Genomic DNA, 19008 nt, shown 5'->3' on the forward strand with positions numbered 1-19008 from the left:
GCTACGCTTCAAGGTATATGTTGTTGAATAACGTATTTCTCTTTTAATTTTCTTCTTATTTATATGTTAGGATGAATTAAGATATGATTAATTTGCAGGTTCAAAGTGAACTTGAGGAAGACAATCATGGCGTATCAGAAAATTTAAGGTGGCTAGCAGCTGGTCCAAACATGTCAGTGCCATTATATAGGAGCTATCTTATTAAAGGTATTAAATTCAATATCAAGGCACAAGATGATGTGCGGACAACTCAAAATAGTGGAGTTTATTTACTTGCACATACCATGCAAGTTGCTAGTGCCAAGGATAAAAACCCAATTCTCTCAAATATGGGTTTCTATGGTGTCATTCAAGAAATTTGGGACCTTGACTACCAAAAGTTTACAATCCCAGTCTTTAGGTGTGATTGGATAGATAGTTCTGGTCTTGTAGTCGACGAACTTGGATTTACCCTTGTAGATTTGAGTAAAATTGGACATAGGAATGACCAATTTGTTTTGGCTTCTCAAGTCAAACAAATATTTTTTGTTGACGACCCGATGCATCGTGGTTGGTCGGTAGTGTTATCAATGCCTAGTAGAGAATATAATGATGTTATTGGTGATGAAGTATTAGGTGATGTGATAATTGAGTGTGAGCCATTTACTAGAGGGATGCCAAATGTTGACACATTTGATGAACTGGTAGGTGAGTTAGGCGGTCAAAATATTCGAGATGGGTGTGAAGATATATGGATTGAATGATGCTTATGTAATTGGCAGTGTATGACATTAATTTTGTAATATATTGTAATGTGATTTCTTCACTTTCTACGTTCAAATAAAACACGACGTTATTGTGAATCAGTTATTCAGCATATTTACCGACGTCTTAAAGCAACGTAACAATGAAGAACCACGACGCTATTGTGAAGCAATTATTCAGGATATCACGTCGGTGAAGGATAAAGAACCGCCATGTAATTCAAAATAACACGACTCCAATCCCATAATACCGACGTCTAAAAAACGAGATATGTAATCTGAACGTTAAAAAATACGACGTCATCATACATTTTCCACGTCGCAAGTTCTTTTATAAACGAAGAGGAACGAAATTAATTCCGACGGAAATTCATTATAACCGCCGTCTAATAACAATTAAACGACGTTATTTGTAATACGGCTCCCATCATAATCTACGCCGTCTATATGTTCTGTAATACGGCTCTCATTTATTTGGAACCGACGTTGTTTAGACGTTCAACGTCGTCTATATTATTAAGTGCGTCGTGAGTAATGAATACATATAAATACAACGTCGACTATATAAATGTATACGTCGTAAATAATGACACTGACAACTATTTCCACGTCATCTTTTTTAGATAAAATCGAAGTGGAAAATTTATTTCACGACGGTTTTTTGTAAATAAGAGACGTTGTAGAACTTTAGCAGAATAAACACGTCTGTTTTTATTGTTTTCCGACGTTGTTGTATTTAACAACGTCTAATATTTATGGTCGTTGTTTGTTTCTGAAAATAGGACGTATAAATTTTTTAATACGACTCTCATATATTTGTAACTGACGTTGTTTAGTTTTTCAACGTCTACTATAGAAACACATACGTCGTAAATAATGACACTGACAACTATTTCCACGTCATCTTTTATCAAAAAATCGAAGTGGAAAATTAATTGTACGACGGTTGTGTTTATATGTGCGACGTAGTAGGTATCAATAACGTCGTCTTCTAATGTATTTAAAGACGTCATATTTTTTATTGTCGTGAAAATTATATTTAACGTCGGCGTATTTTTATTGTCGTCGTTGTATGTCTATCTTGCGGCCTTGTTCTCTTAATATGTGTCATATTTTCCCTTTTTAACGACGGTCTTTTTAGAGAATTGGTCGTCTATTATCATCATCGATTGCTTTTTTTAGATCTTTTTGCAGTACAAAGACGTCGTTTTGTATTTTTTGATGACGTTGTATTGTTTAACAACGACGGTTATTTAGCGTCGTGGTTTATGAGGGAAAAGATGACGGTGGATTCCACGACCATTGAAAAACCAAATACACGACGGTAATTTACCGTCGTCTTTTTGCTTTTTTGTAGTAGTGGGCGAACGAGTTCTTTCTTTTCCTTCCTTCTTTTAATTTTCAGTTCTTATGTATTTATTTTTGAGTTCATCCAAGACCATGAGTAACTAATTTCTTGTTAGTTAGGGCTTAATATTGAAGCCCTAAACATGATTTCATTCAATTTGACAACCGAACCGAGAGGCACAAACCAGTGATCGACCTGATGGCGGCTTAGGGGCTATAGTGTTAAAGTGATATTAGGGTTTTCCAATAAATAAATTTTTTAATTTTATTCGAATGATACCATTAAATATGTTATGAATACTTAATTTGAACAAAGAAGCATTGTGATGCAATGGTAAATGGTCATGTGAGTTAGAGGTTAGGGGTTTGGAACCTTCTTACTCCAACTTCAACATATTTAACGTTTTTAGCCATTGTTGCTTCTATTCAGTCGGACTGACAGCTTGCAAAAATCAAATCGGGTGCCGAATCAGTTAAGGGCGGTTTGGTCCAGTTTATATGTCGACATAGAACATTTTAAAAATAACATTGAACTAGTCAATCCGGTTTGGTCCGTTTTTCAATTCGAATCGGATTTTCAGTCAAAAATTCCATCCTTAAGAGAGAACATGTAGAGTCAGAAATCAGAAGGAAGTGGGGACATGTGTAGGGATCTAGAAAATTTTAATTTAATTGTACGATTCAATTTGGTTAAATTGGAGAAAATGAAAGTTCAAACCATGGGACCCAATTCAATTTTAAACTATTTTTCAAAACATAAAACCTAAAGGCCCGTTTGATAATTTCAATTTCAATTTTTAGTTTTTATTTTTTGTGCTAGAGTATGGAGGAAAATGAGAGTGAGAATGGGAGTGAAGATCAAATTGAGAGATGATGAGAGGATGAGAGGGAAGAATAATAAAAGTGAAACCACAATCTTGAAATTGAAAACAATTCGAAATATATTTGAGTTTTTAGTTTTTGTTATTTCTCTCTCCCATCCTCTCCTCTCATCTTCCCTTTCAATCTCATCTCTACTCTCATTCTCACTCTTTTTCCTCTATACTCTAACACAAAAAATGAAAACTAAAAATTAAAATTGAAATGGTTATCAAACGGCCCTAAGCAAATCAGCCTAACTGATGCAGTTCAGCCGGTTTGACGAGTTTCTCGGTAGAAATGCCCAACCATAGGTCGGATTGTGGTTGTTTGCCTTTGAAAAGTTGCCCCGATATCAGTTCTCTCTTCACATGCGTGCTCCCTACTTGGTTCTCGTATGGACTTAAATTTAGGTGTTGAATCCATATAGCCAGCACAGTTGGGGTGGACCTATAGTGGGGCAAGAATGGACCGGAAACCACTTCCTGGGGAAAAAAAGTTGACCCCTGCTAGTCGCTAGTCCTGCAGCCCACCACCTGTTCGATGGTTTGTCCCAAAGAGGTGCTACTGCCTTCTGGCCTTTCAATTTAATTGATTTTTTATTTTAAAATTTTGTTTAAAAGATAACCTAAAAGGTAACGATTACAATTGTTGAACAGAAAGTCGGAGGGAGAGAGCTTGTGTATTCTTTGCTCGTACTATTTTTTTTCTTCATATATAAATTGTAATTTGCGCGAGTACATATAAATAGAAGCCTTTGAAGAAAGAGCTGAGTTATGTTTTTTTTATTCTTGGAACGAAAATCATAAGTCATACAATGAAGGCAAGGCAGCTGCTATGTCAACCTGTCTCAAAATCTGAGGTTCTGATAAAAGAGTTTAATCCGACTACAAGTATCTAGATGAACAAGTAGAAAACCATTAAGGCGAAACACCAGGACGAGTCTCTTTCTTTCCACTGCAACACACCGACTTTGTTTCGGCTGCTAGAACTTGACCCTACACTTTTGGCACTGGCGGGAGCCTCAACTGCTACGTAGGAAAAGAACCCAAAATTGTCATATTTAGTTCATTATTTAAGAAGAAAATAAGAGTCTAATAATTCTTCAACATCACGGTTCACGATTGTGAAATCTGAATATGAAAATATGAAGTGAATGATTATATATAGTACCACTAGGACTTGGAGCAAGACTCGAGTTGGCAGTTTGAGTAGAGTTCCTTTCCAACTGATAGAAAACTTGAGCTTCTGGTGATTTAGGATCCAAATGCAGAAGTTCTGTATACATACATATTCATATATCAATATCATCAACCAAAAGAAAAGTGTCAAAATTACTAGTAAAAACTGGTTCATTCCATCCCATAGCAACATAGGCAACTAGAAATCATGGACTTTATTGCAATTTCTCGGGGTTTCGATTTTTGTAATTTTAGTAGTGTAGTAGAGTGTAGAATATACCGGGACACTTTGAGACATTAGCAGGGACCTGGCAAACGGAAGGCAGGCCCAAAGCAAGCGTGACATTTATCTGCAGATCCAGTTCTGGATCATTGCGATCTTGAATGATAACGCAAAGGCACTTCTTATTGCTGTTGAGGACTTGCTTGAGACCACTGCAACAGTCTGGTGTTGGGGTCTTAGCTTGGCCTTGAACGTAAGGCAGACACGTGGCCATCCCTGCTAACTGCTGCGTACATTCGTCTCTATCTTTTGCTGAATCTGCTGCTGCCATTCCCAAGCTTATTGATATAATTAGCAGCAGGACCAGGACGACTGGTAGTCTCACCAATCCCATTTTGTGCAACAAATGTATGAATACAGCAGCAAATCAATGCAATCCCAAGATGTTAGATCACAAGAATGGAGGAGTTCCAAATCCACTAGATGCTTCGGCTATTTATATGCAAGAGAAATTGAGGTGGTAGACTGATGGTGGTGTGGTGGCCTTTGGGTCCATCCATACATAGATATATGCCTTTGTTAATTGTTAGTAGTCACTTCTTTTATGATTAATTAGCGATTAGAGTCGCCATTGATTACATTACACCGCATGCTTCTTTTGAAAGGTCTTTTCTTTTATTGATTATTACATAATCAATAGAGTAGCTTTTGCAGTGAAGTGCAGTTGATGATGAGAGGAGTAGCTTCTTCGACAACAATAGGCTGAATGGACAAAATCATGCGGGCCAAAGTTCAAGGGATGGCGATGATTTGTACAGAAACAACAGCTTCCAAGTGTTGTGAGTCTGAACTTAGAAATCATAAATCAAATGAAAGTGGACGATGACAAATTAAGTGCGTCACTTCACCAACACCAACCCACTAAGGCCGAGAAGATAACGTTGATGTTGGATGAGACTTTTATTCTTCTTTTCAGATTATTTTCAGCACTGAACTGATGCCATCATGACATGGTTCCACCATTTTGCTGAAATCACCCCAACACATTTCATTCATAATATAAAAAAGAGATATAAAATAGAATAATGGATAGAGAGGGAAAAATTTAGCAACATCTCATGAATTATAGGCCGTGCTCCATTTTTTCCTATGACTTTTCAATTTGCTTTTGAACCCCACTAATTCATTCTATCTAGGCTTGATTTTCAGATGGAACGAATAGGAATCATGGATTCAAATTCTAATCTAAAAAATTTTGAAATGAAAATTTTCTTCCAATTTCGTTTAAAAAAAATTTAGAATTTCAACATTTATTCTAATTCGAAAAACTCTGAATATTTAGAATATTTTGATTGGATAATAGTTCAAAATTTCAAACATATCCTTTTTTTTTTTTTTTAATATACATGCGATATTCTTTTTTAAACTAATCTAAACTATGCAAAGGGTGATTCGAATATGGGTGCAAAATGAGGAGCATATCCGCTCTAGCCAACTTGGCTAATATCATGTCTGTTTAAACATGTCCATTTGAAAGGTTAAAATTTACTCAAAATTGAAACCTCATACCGAAAAATCTTGAAAAATTATTATAATTCCTGGCATATCGGAAATTCCGATTCCAGTTGATTCCAATCCGAACATTTCTAATTTTAGCAAGTTCAAATCAATTCCAAAGCTAATTTTCATAAATGAAGTTTGGACTTTCTTTGGCACACCTTAATCCTATCCCTTACTCTGATTTCCCAGCCTCAACTGTTCAACAAGATGCCCAAAGTCCAAAATTGGGGTTGAAGGGCATTGCTAAATTTTTTTCCCCTGACATAATGGCGCATAGTTTGGCATCTTATAATCGAAATCACCTATTTTTAAAGGAAGAATACATAAATAAACTCTAGCTCCTCTATACCATTTCTCTCCGTCAGAAAAAGTAAAAACAAAATGTCATTCATGGCAGATCTTCTTTCTCTTGAGTTACCCTCATCGGAGGCACTTTGGTTGTACAAAAACCGATTTGGCTATTTGATTTGTATAAGATTGATGAGATATCACCTTTGGTAAAATCCCCTTGCGCGGACCCCATCAACATAACGTCATGTCCTCCATGAACACTTAAAGTTTGATAATATAATCGTACCCTAATCGTTACCGTATCATATCGATTTCATATCGTTTCATTTGGTATGAGGAGATATTCGGTACCGTACCGTACCGTACCAATAGAGTATGGTATGGTAGCGGTATCAAGATTTTGGTACCGGTCAATACCGTACCATACCGAATAGTACTGAAATATAATTTTTGATTCATTTGATAATTAAAAGCTGTTTCATGTATATGGTTTCTTTCATTGACTGTATTAGCATAAATTTCCCTGTATGAATCATAACAATTGACTGAGCTTTGTTATTGGGTATGGATCTGCATAGGACTCGAAAATTCTCCTTCACCATTTGGATTTTAACTATTTTGGTTTGTAAGCCATAAGGCATGAGTTTTAACCATTTGGATTTGATGAATCTGTTGATGGATATTGATTTGGTTGATTTGGATATTGAATATGTTGATTGATATTGAATATGTTGATTAAGATTTGGATATTTGGATATTGAATATGTTGATTATGATTTGGATATTGAATATGTTGAATCTTTGAATTTGTAACTTAGGCATCACTTATTTTGATGAATGAATATGTTGAATATTGAATTGGTTCATTTTTTAGTTGTGTCATTTTGGTATCGAAATGGTACCGATACCGTATCTATACCGATTTGGCACGGTACGATACGGTACCAATTTTGGCAAATCATAATCTCATACTGTACCATACCGATTTAAATTTCCGGTATCGGTAGCGGTACGGGCTCAATACCGTACCATACCATACTGTGCCCACCCTTAACCAAATATCTATTGAAGAATACACACAATCCTACATCGGAAACTTAATAAAATAGAAAGTCTGATCATATAATGAATAGCTTCACTCCTAATAATATCGAGGCGTTTTGTATAAAATCTCACACCTGCTAAACAGGTGGTTAAGTTAGAGACAATATTGATGTTGCTAGTGGTGATCCAAGCCATGTACTTTTTCTTCCGCAAGGTTCTCAACCAATCACCATAGAGTGTCCATTAATTTGCAATTATAAATAGTGTAATTGTAGTTCAAACTCCACATACTTGTTTCTTTATAAAATATTTTTTTTGGGTTAATAATAGCTTAATTAATATGTTTTAAGAAGTTTTATGTGTTCATTTGGGATTTAGAGTTGTTATTAGGGATATATTTTGGTACAATAATGCAAACACAATGCGTTGTAGTTGCACTGTAGTTATGTTGCACTAGCCAAGGACATGCTTCAAAGGTTGGTTTGACTCGGTTATGCTAACTAATTTGAGGCCTGAAGCTATTTAAAGCCTAAATCGAACTTTGATTTTCTTGCGGCCAACCAATTATTTAGTATGAGGAGTTGCCATCAGGGTCTCTTTCTCTCCTATTATTACTTGTGTATATAGTTCTGTGTTGCAACCTTTAATTTGAAATTTTTTACATACAATATTGCACAATATAAGATAGCAAATTAATAAAACTATAACAACTCCGTTTGTATATAATTCAACTTCACTACAATATGGGAAAAAGAAGATGCCATTTCAGAAGTTCTAGAACTCTCATGCTGCTGCAGAAACCTGGTTTACACATATAATAACAACAGAAAAGTAGATTACGTAGAAGTGGTGCTATCTGCTTAGAAGAGGAAACCAACGTTCTTGAAAGTAAGACTGGTAAGAAATCATAAAAAACAGGAAAACAAGCAGAAATCCAACTCCCCATGGAGTTCCTCCAGCCCTATGAAGGGAGTCTTTTTCAGGTAAGGGTATGAGAGAGTGCACCCGCCTCCGGTCATCGTTGGAAAGCCAGTGCACCACTAGTAACAACAGCAAGGGAGACACCATGAGCACCAGTTTCACCTGATCAAACATGCTCTCCAGCACAGACTCGTAGTTAATGTACCATGAAAACCCAACAAACGTGAGCAATACAAGAAGGAAGAAACATAAGTGCAGAGGGAAAGTAGGGTGATGATGATGATCATGCTGGGAATTAGAAGAAGAATAGTAACCTCCACTCATGTTTAATTTGTAGCTCGCTATCTGCACTGCAGACACACTTGGATGAAACTTCTGAACTTAATTTCAGAAGGTTTTTCTAATTATGGAGCTTCGCTATGGGAGCTAGCTAGTTCGTTTTGGGGGAAAGTTTATGGTGATCGAAGATGATTTATATAGAGCTAGTGCTTAGTATATTTAAATTGTAATATCAACGTTGTTGTCAATTTTGACACAGATATGCTTAGAGGGGCTAGATTTACATAAAGATTTTCCTTTTGGTAATCCAGGTCACATAGGAGGATACTTCCAATCTGAAGGACGGTGAGAATATTATATAAATATGGAGCAGATTTAAGTTCTTGAAAGCTGACTAAATAAGCAGCTGCCACGTACCACCGACCATGGACCACATATTGAGGTCATGATTCAGATACAAATTATAAAGTAAAGTTCAGCTTTCAGCTAGAATTTTTTTTTCTTTCTTTCTAAATTTGATTGTTTGGTTCTAATTATAAAAATATTGGTAATTGAAAGTTCAAATAACTATGGATTAGATCAAGATCAGGTTATAATGTTTCATAAAAATAAAATAAAAGGGACCAGAGGAGTCTCATAAGTTCATAACTATCAACAAAGACGCAAAATAATTCTTTAAAGCAAGAAATTAAAGACAATACTTCCCTCCCTAACTCTGAATTTACTATCTTTTCCCTACTAATGTTTGTCCACATAAAGTGGGTTCCCACCAACAACTTTTCTTTGCCTACTGGAAGAATACTCTCTTTCTAGCTGCTATGTCTTTCTTTTACTCTTTAGAGCTGCATCCCACTAATTACTATTATTTAGTGGCCAGGTCTATTTGTCTATTTTCCCTCTCACCCACACGTATACAAAACACACAAATGTTTAGGTGCTTTCCACTGTTTACCTGCACAACTTTATTCGTGGGTGGCAACATATACAGGCTTCCTTGTTCGAATCAACATCTGTTTAGATCCAAAGAGAGACGACTCAGTCATAAAGAACAATATTAGGTAAATGATTGAAAATCTTAACGTTTTAAGTATCATGCATCCTTTGAAGATGACAAAGCCTGTTTCAATCATTACATCAAGAAACCCCACAAAAAGAAAAGGAAAAAAGGATTATTACATCCAGAAACAAGGAATAAGGTCCCACAAATCACCAAGATTTTGATTTCTACAGCCAAAAATATGATATATGTGGGACACGTTCAACGCCATAGGTATAATGCTCTTCATGAGTACAATATACATATGAGGAATTGTAAATTTGTGAAATTTGAATTGTTATTCTTCTCACTGTTGGAGGAAAGTAGATATACAGCTAAGTTAACGTTACAAAACCCATAGAAAATATAAAGGAACTCCTAGTCTATAGGGATTGACAATTAATATAGTTGACTTGAGAGACTATCACGGTATATACATCAATTAGTTATAAGCCAACTATAAATCAGGGATGTTGTCTTAACACTTCCCCACAAATCCGATAATGTGAAAGAGACGAGATTTGAATGAAGGAAGATGGAAATAATGCGTAGAAAGGCCCTTGGTGAGGATGTCAGTGAGCTAATCGAAAAAGGAAACAAATTGAACTTGATGAGAGTCAGAGATACTACGATCCAGAATGGAGTAGTAATCGAGTTCAATATGTTTAGTGCGAGTATGAAACACCGGATTGGAAGCCATGTAGGTAGTGCTGATATTGTCACACAACAATATGGTAGGTCCAGAAGGAGGAAGCTCCAACTCATGAAGGAGATGAGAGATCCATGTGGTGCCTGCACAAAAATGAGCCACATAACTATATTCAGCCTCAGTAGAGAAGCGAGAAACTGTTGATTGTTTCTTAGCACACCAAGAAATAAGGTTGGAACCAAGAAACACATAAAAACCAATAGTCGAACGACAGGTATTAGGATAACCAGCCCAATCAAAATCAGAGAAACCACAAAGAGCAAGGGGACTAAGAGATTGACGAAAGGAAAGACCAAACCAAATTGTGCTCTTCAAATAACAAAGAATATGATTAGCAGCACCCAAGTGAGGAGAACGAGGAGCACTCATAAACTGAGCAATATGATGAAAGACAAGGAGATGTTGGGTCTAGTGAAAGTGAGATATTGAAGGGAGTCCATAACTCGCCTATATCCAGTGGCATACTAACTCATCATCAAGAGAGGATAGCTGACGAGAGGCACAAACAAGAGTACTACAAGCCTTACAATCAGTCATGGAATGATGTTTGAGAAGATCAACAACATATTTGGTTTATGAGAAGGAGGCCATAGGTGACTTCAAGCCCCAAGAAATAAGATAGCATACCCATATCAATAAGTTCAAACTCTTTACCAAGTGTAACAACAAATGAGAAAATGAGAGAGGGTAGATTCCCTGTCAAAACAATATCATCAACATACAATAAGAGAACTAGCTTGGTTTATATGATTTAGTGTTTACTTTTATTTCTAGAAAGACTATAGAAATTGTAAGTACCAAAAAAAATAATCATTAAAGTTTAAGCTAATAACTTTAGTTAGCCCACCTGTTGAAAAATTCCTGGTTCCACCTTTGCTCATCAAAATCAATACCAAGTTGTTGATGGAACCCCTTAGCAACAAGGCAAGCTTGTACTGCTCAATAGACCCATCGGAGTTTCGTTTAAGCTTAAAAACCCACTTACATCCAACCACAAGTTCGTGATGAGGAGAAAGAACTAGAACTCATGTCTGATTCTTGAAACGAGCATTAACCATGGCCTCACGCCATTTTAATTTTTTTGCAAGTTGTGCTAGCGTTCTTGGAAAATTTGTAATGTTACCCTGCATGGGACGGAGTTGGGTATGTTGGGTGAGGCCATTAAGAGGACTTTCGATTTCAAAGAAAGCGTCCAAAAGTGTAAAGCGAGACAAAAACCAGCATTGATGCCTCCCCATGTTCACTAGATAAAACCACAGCACTATTCTGATTATTAATTGTCAAGGTGCGATGGCGACGAAGAGCAGTGATCGAGGACTAACGAGCTAATTCGATACCATGATGGTGAGTTTTATTGCAAGTTTGCATGTGATGGACCTGTTGAGCTTGATGTTCGGGGTACCGAACTCGTTGCAATGCAAGAAGGATTGTTAATGGCTTTATAGCGGGGGTTACCGTAACGTTATTTTGGCTTCTGATTCTCAAGGGCAACAAGATTTGGCGAATGTTGGATTTAGTTGAAGATGTGAGGAATTTATTGGTGCACTTGCAGGTGGGTGAAGTGTTTTACCAACAATCTTTGCAATTTAGTTGAAGATGTGAGGAATTTATTGGTGCATTTGCAGGTGGGTGAAGTGTTTTACCAACCTCTCAAAGGGAATGCAGAGGTGCCTTCTTTGGTTCATTTTGGCTTACGATAACAGCGACTTTTGTATTGGTCTGGTTTGGCTCCACATTGGTTATCGTCGACATTACTGGCGGATAGAGTAGATGGAAGTGTTAGTTTGTTGGAGGTGTGTGGTACTCTTTCCATGACAGACATTTCCTCCACTAGGTTTTAATCAGGCCACCCTAGGTACACCTCCTTTCCCCACTTTTTATGGGTGTATCTTGATTGTTTTTGAAGGTTTAATGAAGTTTTCTTCCTTGATCCAAAAGAAGGAAAAAAAAAAAAAAACTATTATCACTATGAGAACAAGTAAATTCTATTACACAATTATAGAGTTTGTATTTGTGGGAATATATACATTATCTTGACGTGAAAAGCGAATTGTTTTATATATTAGAATAATGTATATGTATTGCACGTAAATTAATTCGTATTTCATTCTCAAAAGACAACAGTAGGATAGTTATACTTCAAAAATCTCACTTCTAATATTTGTAGCCAGTACCCACAGAAGATACGAAAAGAGGTAACTGAAATATTTTTCATTATAATAAAATCCAAACCTTAACATACACAGACATTTAAACACAATTTCATTTGTTCAAGCACGGTTCAAATTATCAAGGTGACAAAGCATTTAACAAAATCATGTCAAATAGCAGAAACCACTAATTAATACAATCATCGAATTCCAAACCAGATAACACATAAATTCATTTTAGGCAGGGATTTAGCTCCAAATAGACTAACTCAGCTTCTCAATCAAAATTCTCATTTGCCAAGCCTCCTAAGAATTATACAGATCACATCAATCCCCTCATATTTCCATATCGTCACATATTATAATCTTAACACGCAGCATCTGAAGAGCCATTCTCATTGTCTGCTCTACTAGTTCTTCCATATCACTCTTAATGGGTGCTTCTCAATCAAGAAATCCTTCCTATATGCCTCGACTTTAGAACCCCAAATGCTCTCCCAAAACAAACAAATTTTCCCCCTCTGTCTTCATTGAAACTATAAGACAAAGAACCTCATGAACCACTGCCACCATCTAGTTCTCAGCCTGGTCGCTATTTGGTGAAAGATGGGTTGCATTTTCATATGGCGAACTGTATGTCAATCCCTGCCATTCTTTAACCTAATCCTTCACCCTCTTCTCCAAATCAAACCCTTTGGGCAAAATCATTAAAATCCAAGTGTGCTTTCAATATTTTTGCACTGATCATAACCCATTAATGCCCTTCTTTCCAACTGAGAGAAAGCAAGCTCCTTTCTCCAACAAACAAGACCCCAAAACCAATCTCTACTTTACCAATTACCACATCCTCAACTTCAAAAGCCCCAGAATAATCAGAAAAATCATCAACAAGGGTACCCAAAATATCATGAGGACCCAGATCCCATTTCAACCTGTTAATCAGGTGCACAGGCAATTTAGTCACTCTGGCTAGCATCAAAAGCTTAGCAAGTCGTTCAATGGCACTGTATTTGTTAGACATTGAAGTATGAATGGTTGACTCCACTTTGTGGAGTGAGAGGGTTTGTGGGGTGAGATTAAGATGAGGTGGGAGACCAGGGGAGGGCTGAAATATGGAGAAGAATGAGGAGTATTTTTCTAAGAATTTGGAGGATGTGGTAGGGAGGTTGAGGTGGGGCTTAAGTTAAGTGGCTGCAGAGAGAGGAAGGGACTTGGAAGGGTTGGAAATCATTTGGTTCTTGAAGGAAATGGATCGTTTAAGGTATTTCTGTCTTTAAACTGCACAGTCCAAGTATGGGTCTCCAACCCATTTTACCTTGGCGTTTACAAAGGTCCTGATGGTGATGAACCGAGGGGAGGGAAGCATCCTAATCAGAGGCAAAGACATCACTGTGAATGTCAAACCTAATCATCAAAGCCCATATCAGAAACAACTCATACAAAAATAAAAAAGCAACTATCCATACAGTAGCCTACAATTGAAATTTAGGACTCAGATTCTCTCCTTGGCACTAATTATTATGGGCCTCATTATTTTTTAATCTAAGTCATCCATATTTTTAAGAAGAGAATCCTATGAGTAAAAATGCTTCATGCAAATCACACCAAGTCAAGAAAAGTCACTCCATCAAAACCAAACCATCAATTTTTTCTAAGATTCCATATTATTCTTCTGTGTGTTGCAGAAACCACCAAACAACATTTTTAAATTTCCTTGAATTGAAACATGACAATAGAAATGCCAAATTTAACACTCCAACTGATAAAACAAATGATGTAGAGCAAGTCAACAGCAACCATAAGCAATAAGCCAAAATTGAAACACAGAGAAAGCATGAAAGGAAAAAACATCAAACTTAATCGGTACGAAAATAAGGGTAACCAGAAGCAACAGTAAAATTGTACTCCTTACCAGCCAACTGGGCAAGGAGAAATCGAGATCAACACTGTCACCTTTAGTGGCCCGGGCCCCGCATCAGTTGTCAATAGCCACTGGCAAAGGATAAGTCAGTAAGGAGGATAGGAATGGGAAGAGCAAGCAGAAGAAAACCCTCAAAAGGATTATCTTTTTTTTGGGGTCAATTTTAGTTTGACTCAAATGGCATGTTAGCATGTTGTGTTTTAATATTTTAACATTTAGGGCAAATTTTGTTTTAGCCCCTCCTCTAAGTTTGCACTCAATGTCAATTTGGTATCTCATTTCTAGAACACTCAAAGTTACCTTTCAGTTATAATGTCAGACCTCCGTTACCAAATCTTTAGAACACTCAAAAATTGCACCATGTGGGGCAAAAAAACATTAAAATAAAATAAATTTTAAAAAAAATGTTTATTAAAAAAATAGAAATTCAACTCAAAAATTAAAATTAAAAAACTTTACAGAAAAAACAAACAAGAAAACATGAAGATCAAATAAAACCCAAATTCAAATGTAAATAAACTCAGGCTTTCTCATCTCTTTCTTGCTAGTAAAGGAGAGGAAGAAAATTATTAAGTAAAGTATGATAATTTGGCCAAAGAAGTAGTTGCTTTAAAACTTGAAAAATATAATGCACCTCAACATGTTTATAAAATTGATGTTAATCAAGTTCGTGATATTTGCTCTAAGATTAGTCACTGCACTAAAAATTGTCAATTTTTGCAGGAGATGAAAAAGCTTACGATGAACAGTGTGCTGCTATAGAAAATTATCAAAAATCATATTCTCCTTTTTGAGAGACTTACAGTCCAGCAACAAAAAACCTTCCAAACTTGGATTTGGAAACTGAGTCTCACCCTCAGGTAAGTTTCCATGACCAACAATTTTCTACACCTAATTCATTCCATTCTAAACCATATTGGGAGGACTTCAAGCATTCATGCAAGAGCACCAAAAGTAAAATCAAAGGTATAAATCATTGTTTGGTAAATTGGTTGAAGAAAATAAAGAAATTAAAGTTCTAAGTTAACTAATTCTTTGGCCGTTAACGAGAATGAAAAATTTCCTTCGAACACTCAACCAAAACCAAAAGTTGATAATTCATGTTAAACCTCTGAGTTATGAATTTGCCTATATAAAAGGATCTCCTTATTTCTTCACCTTGACTATTGATTCAATATGCTACTTCATGGTAATGGTTGCCCAGATTAATTAAAATCATTGTGAATTATATACAACCTAGTGAACCGATCATTACACTAACTTTAAATTAAACTCAAACACACTCAATTTGACTCATCGTATAAGAAATTGAAGAAGAAAAAAACAGAAAATCAACCCTTCATACTAAGGAATTGCAACATTTAAAAAAAAGCATGCCGAGCACCACCATAACCCCCAAAAAAAAAAAACATTTGGGGCCATATGTTTATTAGGGCTTCGATCAATCACAAAAAATGAAAATATATATTAATAATAACAATTAAAAAATAAAAAAATTACCAGCGAGGGCGTGGTTGAGGGAGATGCCGCTGCTGGAGAGCTCGCATTAAGTAGAAGCAGGGATGCGATTTGTGTCGCCATAGGTGGAGATGGAGGCGTGTGTGTCGCAGCATTTGGAAGGAAAAAGAAAAAAAGAGGAGGAGGAGGGGTTGCAGTGACGTGGTCGGGGGAGAGCGGGGAGGGAGGAAAAGCGGGGGAGAATTCCAGGGCGCGAGAAAACATTAGAAAAGTTGCTTTCAGAAAATGAAAATTTTCAAGAATAGAGTTGGTCATTACGGCTCTATTTATAGGAAGGGCATTTTAGTAATAAAACGTGACCTTCGAATTGTTCTGAGCCGTTAAGATCGATCCAACCAATCTTTTTTCCCAGTTTCCCCTGAAGGCTGAAGCTCAAGCACTCTGAAGAGAGAGAGAGAGAGAGAGAGAGAGAGAGAGAGAGAGACTCACAACAACTCTAAGCCAACCACCAAAACCCCGCTAGGGTTTTTCATAATTGGGCGCAAAACATGGCTTCCACCTCCATCACGCTCTCAGCCCTCTCAATCTCACCCTCTACCTCTCAACTACACAGAAACCCTAGCGCTTCTTCTCCGTCCCTTCCTTGCCATCTTCCTCCCTACAACCTATCCACCACTTTTATGGGCAAAAAGCTCTCAATTCGAGTTCCGAATTTAAATCACTTGGCTTCAAAGCATAGGACGGCGGTCGCCACGGTCCTGTTCAGCCTCCCAACAGCGTAAGGTTTCTAATTGTTTGCAACTCTTGGTTTTGTATCTAATTAATGCCCATCTAAGGGTTTCGCTGATAATAGTTGCTTTGAATCACTTTTATTTTCCAGGAAACCCGATAGGAATTCTACTGGGAAAAGCCCGAAGTGAGTTTTTAGTTTCATTGCATCTCGTGTGTTTGTGTGTGGCTATATGTTTTCTTTTGAGTGAGTTCTTAATTGTATTTTGGTGTTTAGATGGTCAGCCAGAGCCATAAAGTCGTTTGCTATGGGTGAATTGGAAGCGCGGAAGCTTAAATATCCCAATACTGGGACCGAAGCACTTCTAATGGGGATTTTGGTTGAGGGTTAGTAACCTTGTTTCAAGCGCATTTTAATTTGTGTTTGTGCTTTCATGTTTATTCTTTCATCTATGAAATGTTAAAAGCGATGGTAATGGCTCTCCTTCATAAACAATAGCAAATACGTATTTCTTGGTGCTTGTAGAAGTGGCTCCTGTCTGAGTAATTCGGCTGCTAAGAGTAAAGTGTGTTTGAGAAACTTGCGATTAATGGTTCCTGAATTGATGATGCTGTATCTTGGATTAATGGAAAAAACCAGAGAGGAAAAGCTATAATTTTTTTAAATGTTATGTTTAAAGTCTTTATCATGGACTAACAGACGTATTTTCATACTGTTTGAAGTCATATTTCTACTGTGAGATGTTGTTGTTGCCATTTAGAACTTATGTGGATGAGCTTTGGTTCACAGGGTCATAAATTGGTTACCTCAAGAGTTATTTCATGCTAGAAACTCACCTGGCAGCTCATTCAATGGCTTCTATGTACTTTGCTGCTCTGTCAGTGTTTGTTTAGTGTTCTCTGTTTTGTGTTCATGTTATTTGAATGCATTGTTTTCCACTTCAGGAACAAGCCTAGCTGCAAAGTTTCTTAGAGCTAATGGAATTACACTTTTCAAGGTTCGAGATGAAACTGTAAATTTACTTGGAAAATCAGACCTGTACTTTTTCAGCCCTGAGCATCCTCCATTGACTGAACCAGCTCAGAGGGCCCTTGACTGGGCCGTTGATCAGAAGCTAAAATCAGGTTGTGTAAATTTATGTTCAGAAACTCTAGAGATGGTGATTTTGTGGTTCTTTGAAATCTAGGAATGTCATAATCTTCTATTACTACTTTAAACTATATTCTTACGTACAGTTATTTCTTGGTAAGATCGCCATTAGCATATCCCATAGGATAAGCATCCACCTTTCCATCTAGACATTGCTGTACCTGCATAATTCTGTGGTTGGATGTGGGGTTTTATGTTAATCGTTACTTGTTATTGAGATTGTCTTCTATAATGCAGGAGAAAATGGGGAAATAACAGTAACTCATCTGCTTCTTGGGATTTGGTCTGAAAAAGAGTCAGCAGGTCACAAGATCTTGGCATCCCTAGGTTTTGATGAAGAGAAAGCTAAAGAGCTTTCCAAATCTGTAAGTTTTAAGCGGGATCTTCTTTTAACTACTCTCGTCTATGACCGCTAATATGGTTCTTGTTTCACACAGATGGACTCAGATTATGTTCCTAGCTTCTAATAAGGAGGCCGAAAAATTGCATACTGTCAAGCCTTTGCCTATACAGCCTCCAAAAGATATTGCTTGGTGGTCTTTTTCTTCAGGAAGTTATTCTGCATATGGTGTGTTTCAGGATTCACTGACAATGCTTCTTCGATATAAATTTGATATCCTGGAATTCTAAAATTCCATTCAGCATTAACCCACCACCACAATGGCTCTTACTACCGCTGAGGTTGGAAAGAAAAGAAAAATGACTGATTGATGTATTCTCTTACTGATTCACTTATTTCTCTTTTGTACTTCTTTTTGTTTTATTAATTTTTACCTTGCCTTGTTCCTTATGTTCAGCAACTTTCCAACATCAGTTCAGTTGTACTGACAATCTTTTTGGGGCACAATGGAATTTCTTTTATAAGCTGAAGAGTTGGAATATTCATGGAACTTATAAAATGAGTACTGAAATTGTGTATATAAATCCTTCAATTATGTTCTGATGCTGGTTTCGACCCAAAAAAAAAAATTTGTTCTGATGCTGGTTATCCTTCTTTTTCTGTGGTTTAAGGTCTGTGGCAGGTATATTGAAGAAACAGCTCTTTCAAGTACAAAAACTTGAGGGGTTCTAAACACTGTTAGATTAGTATTTCTAGGGTTCCTTTTTTTATACCTTTTCACAATTATGCCTATTCTAACATGACATTTATACAAAAACCCTTAGAGAGAGCCTATTTGGAGAAAAAAGCACTTCATGGAGTTTTCACAATTATGCCTATTCTAACATGACATTTGTCATTTTCTTTGGTTCTTAGTGTGTTACAATTTTTTCACTTGAAAGTACAGCATGGAGTTTTTCTAAAGTATTGAACTTGAAATTTTTTTTTTTTTTAAATGTCATGTTGCATTTGGCATATTTTTGAAAAGCACGTTTTTTAATTAAAAGAAACTGGAAATGGGTATTATTT

General features: G+C 36.5%; 3 protein-coding genes and 1 pseudogene across 4 annotated transcripts; 1 reads left to right on the forward strand and 3 right to left on the reverse strand.

The window, feature by feature from the left end:
* LOC18786667 (protein YLS3) lies at positions 3615-4901 on the reverse strand. 2 transcript variants are annotated; one of them, XM_020556843.1, is made up of 3 exons: positions 4410-4901; positions 4122-4226; positions 3615-3979 (listed from the first exon to the last, which is right to left on the reverse strand). In XM_020556843.1, exons 1-3 carry the CDS (start codon positions 4744-4746, stop codon positions 3846-3848), a joined length of 576 nt encoding a protein of 191 aa, XP_020412432.1. In that variant the 5' UTR covers positions 4747-4901; the 3' UTR covers positions 3615-3845. The 2 variants fall into 2 exon arrangements, with proteins under 2 accessions (XP_020412432.1, XP_007219100.2); XM_007219038.2 differs by having other exon boundaries at positions 3615-3976; positions 4410-4899.
* Positions 7933-8603, reverse strand: LOC18784894. The gene has a single exon (XM_007220056.2). It carries the CDS (start codon positions 8490-8492, stop codon positions 8100-8102), a length of 393 nt encoding a protein of 130 aa, XP_007220118.1. The 5' UTR covers positions 8493-8603; the 3' UTR covers positions 7933-8099.
* Positions 9795-15957, reverse strand: LOC109947188 (annotated as a pseudogene).
* On the forward strand, positions 16044-18540 carry LOC18785517 (ATP-dependent Clp protease ATP-binding subunit CLPT1, chloroplastic). Its single transcript, XM_007218236.2, has 6 exons — positions 16044-16499; positions 16602-16637; positions 16728-16837; positions 17396-17575; positions 17838-17965; positions 18038-18540. The coding sequence occupies exons 1-6, from the start codon at positions 16270-16272 to the stop codon at positions 18065-18067; spliced, it is 714 nt and encodes a 237-aa protein (XP_007218298.1). The 5' UTR covers positions 16044-16269; the 3' UTR covers positions 18068-18540.

This window comes from Prunus persica, chromosome G2 (genome assembly GCF_000346465.2).
Source record: "Prunus persica cultivar Lovell chromosome G2, Prunus_persica_NCBIv2, whole genome shotgun sequence".
Taxonomy (NCBI): domain Eukaryota; kingdom Viridiplantae; phylum Streptophyta; class Magnoliopsida; order Rosales; family Rosaceae; genus Prunus; species Prunus persica.